Source organism: Aedes albopictus, chromosome 3 (assembly GCF_035046485.1).
Source record: "Aedes albopictus strain Foshan chromosome 3, AalbF5, whole genome shotgun sequence".
NCBI lineage: Eukaryota > Metazoa > Arthropoda > Insecta > Diptera > Culicidae > Aedes > Aedes albopictus.
Window position 1 is genome coordinate 9,936,569 of NC_085138.1, and position 8,505 is coordinate 9,945,073.

Consider the following 8,505-nt stretch of genomic DNA (forward strand, 5'->3'; position numbering starts at 1 on the left):
TTTTCTCCAAGAACTCATCCGCGGATTAGTTCAGGAATTCATTTCTCCAAGAATACCCCCTGAAGCTTAAGCAAATTCGTCCTTCTTTTAGGAATATATCCTAAGATTTTTTTTTTCTCCGAGAAATCATTCAATCCATGAATTTATTCTAGAACTCCATAAAAAGTTGATCCAGGGATGTTTTGAGGGTGTTCCTTTAGAAAGTCCTTCAGGGATTCATCCAAAAATTCTTCAAGAAATTTCTTCAGAAATTCCCCCGGAAATGCTTCGAGGATTTCCTTCAACGATTGTATTAGAACTTATCCTAGGATTTGCTCAGCAGTTCCACCAGGGATTTCCTTCCCAAATTTGTGTAGGGATTTCACCAGAAATTTCTCTTGGCATTTCTCCAAGAAGTTTCATAAAAATTTTCCAGGAATTTCTTCGGGAATCCCTTCAGCAGTCTTCATGAGTTTACTCAGGAATTCTTACAAAAATTCTCCCTGGAGACAGTGTAGATCTTTCGGGAAGAATCTTTCAGAATTCGCCCAGGATTTCTCTAGGGAATGTACCAGAAATTACTCTAGAAATTCCTCCAAAATTTTATTTTTGAATATATTCCAGCGATTCGTCCAGAAATTCCTTCAGATGAATTCAAGGAATTTTCCATTAATTGTAATAATTGGAAGTTCCCCGGGAATACCTCCATTGATTTTTTCCAAAAAAAAATCTCCAGGGAGTGATGTGGGCTCGGGTTCAGTTTGGCTTTCTATTCCGCAGAATCATTACCTGTTCTGTGACTTAGTTGGTCGAAGCGCCGGTCTAGCGAATATGGAGTCGCGGGTTCGAATCCCACCAGAACGCGATTTTTTCGCACATTCATCTCTCAATTTGTCAACTAGCAACATTCTATACCTTCTAATTACAAGTTTTTCTGTATATTCCATAGTCTCTATAGAGTCACACACAACATACCTAATGAGACCTTCGAACGAACGACTATTTCGCCGGCCAATTCACGGACCATCATCTAAGTTGCTACAATTTGACGAAAGTAATTTAGCGTTATTGAATTTTTACCTGAATCTTATGTTTTTACAAATAATCATTATCTTTGTTATAGAAAAATCGCCAAAAGTTACATTCGCGGAAAATTTCCGAGAGTATTGTTTGAACACGACTCTTCATGGATTGAAGTATATTGGAACAGTCAGCCTCACCACAGTGGAAAGGTTTGTACTACTAACATACCATAAAAACATTGATAAACCCTTATTTTGCAGGTGTTTCTTCTTCGTCTCCTTCATCTTAGTGTCGATCCTTTCGATCTACTTCATCACCAACGTCTATCAAAAATGGCAGTCAACACCGATCATTATCGGCCTTAGCCCAAAGGCAACCCACATCCGGGACATCCCCTTTCCGGCGGTTACCATTTGCAACATGAATCAGGCCACGCGAACTGCAGCCGAAGCCATAAAGCCGGGTACTCTGGAGAAAGCGATTCTGAACAGTATCTGCTCGTTGGATGGCGAGTTCAATATGACCAATTATGAGGGCAAGTGGTCAACAGTGCGGAAGATGCTACTCTCCGCTACTCAACCATGCCACAGCATGGTGGAAGCTTGTCGGTATGCACAGACCACCTACAACTGCCAGCATATCTTCCGACCTGTGCTGACCGATGAGGGACTTTGCTGTACGTTCAACAGTGTTGACTCATCGTTTCTATTGTGGAATAGGACCAATGGTGGAAATCGTACCGAATTGCCGGACAATCCTTTCGTACCGATCGAGTGGACACCAGAAACGGGGTTCGTTGGAGAAGCAAACAACTCGACCTTCCCGAGGTACATCGCCGGAACCGGGGCCAATATGGGACTTACGGTTGTTCTGGACGCCAACGTCAAGGACTACTACTGTTCGTCAACTAGTTCGTACGGGTTCAAATTGATCCTACACAATCCGACGGAAACTCCCAAGATGGCCGAGTATGCTCACTATATACAGGTGGGGACGGAGAACAGGATCGTCGTAACTCCAAGAATCAGCGATGCGTCCTATCTGATCCGTAAGACCTCGCAAGCCACAAGACAGTGCGTGTTTGCCAGTGAAGCGAACCTGTCGTATTTTCGAACTTACTCCCGCAACAACTGCGAAATGGAGTGCGAGGCTCGGTTGATTCAGGACAACTGCGGCTGCGTTCTGTACTACATGCCGAAACTTCAGGAGGACAACAAGATCTGCAGTAAGGTCGATGCCGGATGCTACGAGAAGATCCGCTCATCGATAGCTCAAACGGCGAGCAACACGCTGTCCTGTAGCTGCCTACCCGGATGCTTCGAGATCAGCTACTCGATCGATCGATCGTCGGCTGATCTTTGCGTTGGGAAGTTCATGGTTCGAGAAAATCTGCTACATGTTAACGATTCGTATGCAAGGTATGTATTTCTTGTCAACAGGAGAAACGCGAGAATACACCCATTTTCCTATTTCCAGGGATAACATCGCTCTAGTGTACATCTTCTTCTCGGAGACGTACTTCAGGAGCTTCTCCAAGGGGGAGCTGATCGGGTTCACCGAATTCCTATCGAACGTTGGCGGTTTGCTCGGTTTGTTCATGGGCTTTTCGTTGATCTCTCTGGCCGAAGTGATATACTTCATGACCCTGCGACCGCTGTTTGCCAAACGAAAGGAGAAAGCGGATCGTACCAATCAAGAAACCGTCGTTCGCGATCGACACTTCAACACCGTCTACAACAATATGGTATGAACCGTTAACTTAGGCTTAGGTATTGCTCTCATTTCGTAACTGTTTGGTTTTCAGTACCCCATCCAACAGAAAGCCGGAGCTCATCAACGCCACGTGCACTTTGCTGGCGTCACCCGTCAGAACGAACAGGAGGTAAACTCGATGCAGAATTGGCCAAAGCAGATCAAGTTACTGATCAGTTCTCGAGTTCAGCAGATTGCGGGATGGATGGACGGAGCGTTTCGGCTACGCAGGACCAAGATCAACCGTCCGAAGCAAATTTCAACGTTGCCGTTTTACGAGTAGAGGCTTTTGTTTATGGGGAAAAGCTTGATCTGCACCGTTGTTGAGTGTTCCGTAGCGTGGAAATGTGGCGCTTCAATGCACTGATGAATCGTTTTGATTGCACATAGGTATAACAAACTGACATTCTCTGTTGTAATAACTATCAACGATATTCTGCTTGGCTAAATAAAGCGTGGCAAAGGTAAAGTTTTCCAACGAAAGCTGCAAGTTCGAAAGAGCATCACCCTGCTTCAGTTCGTCTAAGGTTACGAATCATGACGAAATTTCATCCGCAACCCGTACACTTGCTTTTGATCCGTCAAACGTCGAACGAATCACAGATGATGGGTCTGCAAGTTGTACTCCCGAAATGTATCGATAATCTACGGCACCGTCGTTGATCGGCATACACGAAAACCAGCCTGATATTCGCCGACGAAGGACTCCTCAATCAGCCTGTTCTGTGAAGGTCTCTAGTTCGTAGTCTAGGAGTTCCTCGGCATTTTTTCCCAAAATTCCCCAGGAATTTCTGCAGGATTTCCTCGGGAATTTCTCCAGGAGTTCTTTAGGAGGTCCTTTAGGAGTTCTTCCAGAAATTCCTCTGCAATTCCACCAGGAGTTCCTCAAGAAATCCTGCAGAGGTTCCTCGGGAATTGTTCCAGCAGTAACTCGGAAATTTCTCCAGGGGTTCCTCAGGTATAGCTTCAGGACACACGAGTTTCTCGGAAATTCCTCCAGGAGTTTCTTGAGAATTCCACCAGGAGTTCCCAAGGAACTCACGAGGGAGTTGATCCATACGTTCCCGGGAATATCTTCAGGATTTCCTCGCAAACCCCTCTGGGAGTTCCTCGGGAATTCCCGAGTCCCATAAGTCCCTTGGAAATTCTTCAAGGAATTCCATGGGAATCCCTCAACGAGTTGCTCGGAAATTTCACCAGGAGTCCCTCTGAAGTTACTTCAGAAATTTCATAGGAATTTCTGCAGAAGTCCCTTGGGAATTTGTAGAGGAGTTCCTCGGAAATTCCGCCAGCAGTTCCCCGGGAATTTCAACAGGAGTTACTTGGGCAATTCCACTGAAATTTCTCGGATATTCTTCCAGGAGTTTCTCGTGAATTCCCCTTGGACTTCCTCCAGAAGCTGTTTTTCCTAGTGTTGCACGGGAATACCTCCAGGAGTTCCTCGAAAATTCTTTCAGAACTTCCTCGGGAATTCCTTGAGGAGTTCCCCGGCAATTTTTCCAGGAGTTTCCCGAGAATTTCTGCAGAAGTTTCCCGGGAGTTGTTTTAAGAGTTCCTTGGGAATACCTCTAGGAGTTCTTTGGAAATTCGTCGAGTTTTTTTTGGGAATACCTCCAAGAGTTCCTTCGAAATTCCTTTAGAGCTTTCTTAGGAATTCCGTCAGGAGTTCTTCAGAAATTTTCCCAGGAGATCCCCAACAATTGTTCCAGCAGTTCCCGGGAATTTCTGCAGGAATTCCATTTTGGAAGTTCCTCCAGGAGTTGCTTAGAAATTCCTTCAGAAGTTCCTCAGGAATTCTACCTGGATTTCGTCGGAAATTTATTCAGGAACTTCCCGGAAATTGCGCCAGGAGATCCCCGGAAATATTACCAGAAGTTTCTAGGAAATTCATTCAGGAATTCCCTGGGCATTTCTGCAGGAATTCCCCGGAAACTTCGCAAGGAGTTTTTCGGGAATACTTGCACAAGTTGCTCGGGAAGTCTTCCCTAGAATTCCCTAGAATTCCTGCAGGTATTCCCCGAGAATTCCTACAGGAATTCCCCGGAAATTCCTCCAGGATGTGCTATATGAGTTTCTTAGGAATTCTACTACCTGTAGGTGGACACTATATTCGTAGGGATACTACAAGCTGTAGGTGGACACAACAGCATGAGCTTTAGAATAGCTTTGTGTGGCTTTAGGAATTTTGTAATTCAGGGATAATAAGAGTTAGTTACATATCAAAACACACAAACACTAGTGCCGTGAATCGTCGTTTGTTGCTTTGTTTTCTACCATGGTCCTAAGGAAGATTTCAGAGGATATTTTGGGGTGTTAAGTACTATTTAGACGAACGAAGCGAAGGATTAAGAAGACTGTCAACCAGGGTGGCCACACAAAATCAAAATTGAAATTCCCGCATTTTTCCAGACTTTTTCCCGCATGGATTTTGAATTTTCCCGACTTTTTTTTATATACCTGTGGAGCATGTAAAACATCCAAGAATCCAAACTTTTAAGTGGATCTGTAAAACTTACCAAAATATTTACGGTGTCATAGTGATACTAAGACAGTTTTACAATATTTTAAAACGTTAACCCTGTACTTCTAGAGGTTGTTCTAGAGCACCATCGATTTTCGACAAACTCGTGACAAACGGAATTAGATGAATATGATGCAATAGTTAGTAGAATATGATTATAATCACATTAGGTAAACCCAACTGCCAACTACTTGTTTCAATAGTGGAACTATTTATAAACAATCAAAAAACTATTGATTTACAGCAAACATTTTTTTCTTTGATTTCGTAAAATTTGGCCAATTTGCAATAACTTTTGTTCAAGCACTTTTTTTTCGGAAACGTTTTCTTGGCATACAAATAGTCGTTCAAAGTTGTGGGAAGTAAAGGGTTAAACGCATATTAAAACAGATTTACATGTAACATATGCTTGAAATTTGCTTCTTAAATATTTTGGATATCTTTTAACGTTAACCCATACTTGAAAATATTTGTATCGTAATTCCTAAAAGATATTTTGTGAACTCCTTAAGAAATGCTAGATGAAGTTCCAATAAAAAATCTAGTCAGTTAACTGAAACACTGTTAGGTGAATTCCTTTTAGGTGTTTTTACGCTATCCTTGAAATTCTGAAAGTGTGAAGGGCGGCATTTTTCATGTAATTCTGTTATAATTCCTATAGGCACAATTATTGGAGTGTTTTCTGATGAAAGCCGAAGAATACCTCAACAAATTTTCTGGACAGAAGTTTATCGCGAAAATACATCTGTGAAATATTTTTCACATACTCTGCTGGTAACAAATCAGGAAATTTATTCAATAATTGTGTTTACAAATAATTATTTAGAAAATTAAATTCCGTTATATTAACAGGTTCATATACAAATCACCCAATTAAAAATTATACAAAATCCATTATAAAATATGTATAATTATTTCAATATAGTTTATACATATAAGGTTTTTACAAGGACTTGCTGGTGATTTATGTCAAAATACTTGGAAAATTTCAAAGGAAACTGGCCTCTGAAGATACGTATAGAAAAAAATCCAGAATTCAGATAAACTTCTGTTGGAGCTTTGCAAAAATGGAAAAGTGAGAATTGATGATTTAAAAAAAATATATGAGTTTTACTATGAGAGCACTAGCGATGAATTGCTCAAAAATTTTGAAAAAATATGGCGAAATTCAGCTAGAAATTGTTTATGAAATATTCATATTCATAAACAATTTCTAGCTGAATTTTAGCTTAATTTCTAATCGAATTGTTGAAGAACTTACTTGGAACTCGCGGAAACTTTGATGGAAACTTATGCGTAGAGTATAAATCTTTCCAAACAAAACAAATTTGTCCATTTTTTGTCGAATTTCTCTAGAAACTTAAAACGAATCTAGTACAGCCGATTTTGAGCAGCATTCAGACCATAAGAATAACCCAGAATAACGCAAAAAAAAACATCAGATATGGGCTTAAAATTCTTTCAGTACAAAGCAATGCTTGAAAAATAAAGCGTTTTCCCCAAACGAAGCAAAATGTACTCCTCTTTATCCAGCACTTTTCAACCCAGAGCGGTAGCTATACCTCTTCATTGACTAATAAGCTTCAGAAACACGTGGGAGAAGGAGCAATCAAATTTATCACTGAGAGTAAGAAACGATGGTTCAGCAGCGAGGTGGCTCTCTGAACCTTTCTTTTCGCCGGCGTTTACTGCAATAAATATAGGGTCTGAGACCGTTTGGGCAGGAGCACCTGTTTTGGGCACTTACTGCTATAACTCAGTCAATTTTTAACCGATTGATTTGATTTTTGATACACGATGAGATACGCGCAGTCTCTAACCATGGTTAAAAAAATCAAGTCAATCGGTTTGAAGTTGACTGAGTTATAGCAGCAAGTGCCCAAAACAGGTGCTCCTGCCCAAATGGCCCCAGACCCTACAAGGTTTTCATCTCGTTATCACCAGCAGTTGGTTCGGGTTTTCTTTACTCCCATTGCGTGTTTTTTCGTAGTGGTTGCTACGCTGATAACTGGTCGTATTTTCCATATTTACTCAAATTCAAGCACTGGTACAACAGGTGTTTTCTGTCTTTTGACATTCAAGGTTTCATGACTATGATGGCTTTGGTGATTGCTTGGAGCTTTTCTTAGAACTCATTCTGAAATTTCTAGGAATACCGTTAAGAACTTGTACAAATCCATAGTTCCAGGAAGTACTCCACTGTCGAGTTAAGTTGTTATTTCAAAAAGTTTCGATGAAAACATAAATAGAAACTTGTCCCAAAGCTCAGCAAGATATTTTGGCAAAAAATAACTATGTCATTAATTTCTCCATGATCTCAGTCAGAAAATCTTTTTCAAAGTTTGTCAAAACACAAAATCCCATCGACAAGAACTCCATGATTACCACTAGAATTCCAGAGCTTTCAGCTAAAATAAATTTACTTAGTTTTTCCAGGTAGTAGATAGTCGACATTGTACGCGATTTCTCGATTATACTTGAATTGAATTTCTCGTCAAAAAGAATTGTGAGATATTCAGCGGAAACTCATTGAAAGAATTTCCTGCGAAAATAATATGCTCTTTTAACCAGAAATCAACAAAATCATTCGCTAAAAAACAATAGGGGTATTCACTAAACAGATTAAATAACTGCGTAAGCCGTGATTATCTGATTATTGAAATGTTTCATGATATTGCGAATGAAATAATCCAAGATTACCTTGGTGATTGTGACGTTTAAACAGTTTAATCAGTTTACGCTGTTTAGTGAACCCCCTAAATTATTTTAAAGTTTTTTGCGAATGATTTTGATGATTTCTGGTTAACTTTATTATTAAGCTATGATTAAGCAGGTATCAGTAGGTTTGCTTCAGAGGCACGTTTTCATACATTTAGGAAATGTGTACCAAGCTAAAAAATTTCTGAAAGTATGTTGGGGAAGTATTTTTTTTTGGGTATTTCTGATAGAATCTACTTTTAAATTTATCTACTAAAATTGTTCTGGCCGTGGCCAATCTGCGTTGTTTCGCTGGGCGATACGTCTACCAGTAGACTTGTATCTGCCCTATGCTAAACCGATTAGCATATCAAGTCCTTTCCACTGATGAGTAGGCTCGAATGTCCCGCCCCTCCCTATAACCCATAGGGGGAAATAAAGAGTTTCCAGTTTCAAGTATTGTATTGATTATGACACCAACTCTTTCTATTGCTTGGGAAAAAAATCACTATACTTGGATTATCAGACTACTA

General features: G+C 40.5%; 1 protein-coding gene across 1 annotated transcript; it reads left to right on the forward strand.

Moving 5' to 3' along the window:
- The first annotated feature begins 934 nt into the window (after positions 1-934).
- Positions 935-3,473, forward strand: LOC115254427 (pickpocket protein 28). The gene is made up of 5 exons (XM_029851917.2): positions 935-1,033; positions 1,103-1,211; positions 1,263-2,420; positions 2,479-2,746; positions 2,807-3,473. Exons 1-5 carry the CDS (start codon positions 958-960, stop codon positions 3,035-3,037), a joined length of 1,842 nt encoding a protein of 613 aa, XP_029707777.2. The 5' UTR covers positions 935-957; the 3' UTR covers positions 3,038-3,473.
- The last annotated feature ends 5,032 nt before the right edge of the window (positions 3,474-8,505 follow it).

Bases quoted from the DNA above. Each gene is read 5' to 3' on its own strand.
- LOC115254427 (XM_029851917.2), top strand. From the start codon at position 958: ATGAGACCTTCGAACGAACGACTATTTCGCCGGCCAATTCACGGACCA. The intron at 1,212-1,262 runs GTTTGTACTACT...CTTATTTTGCAG, and splicing joins AGCCTCACCACAGTGGAAAG to GTGTTTCTTCTTCGTCTCCT. The intron at 2,421-2,478 runs GTATGTATTTCT...TCCTATTTCCAG, and splicing joins GTTAACGATTCGTATGCAAG to GGATAACATCGCTCTAGTGT.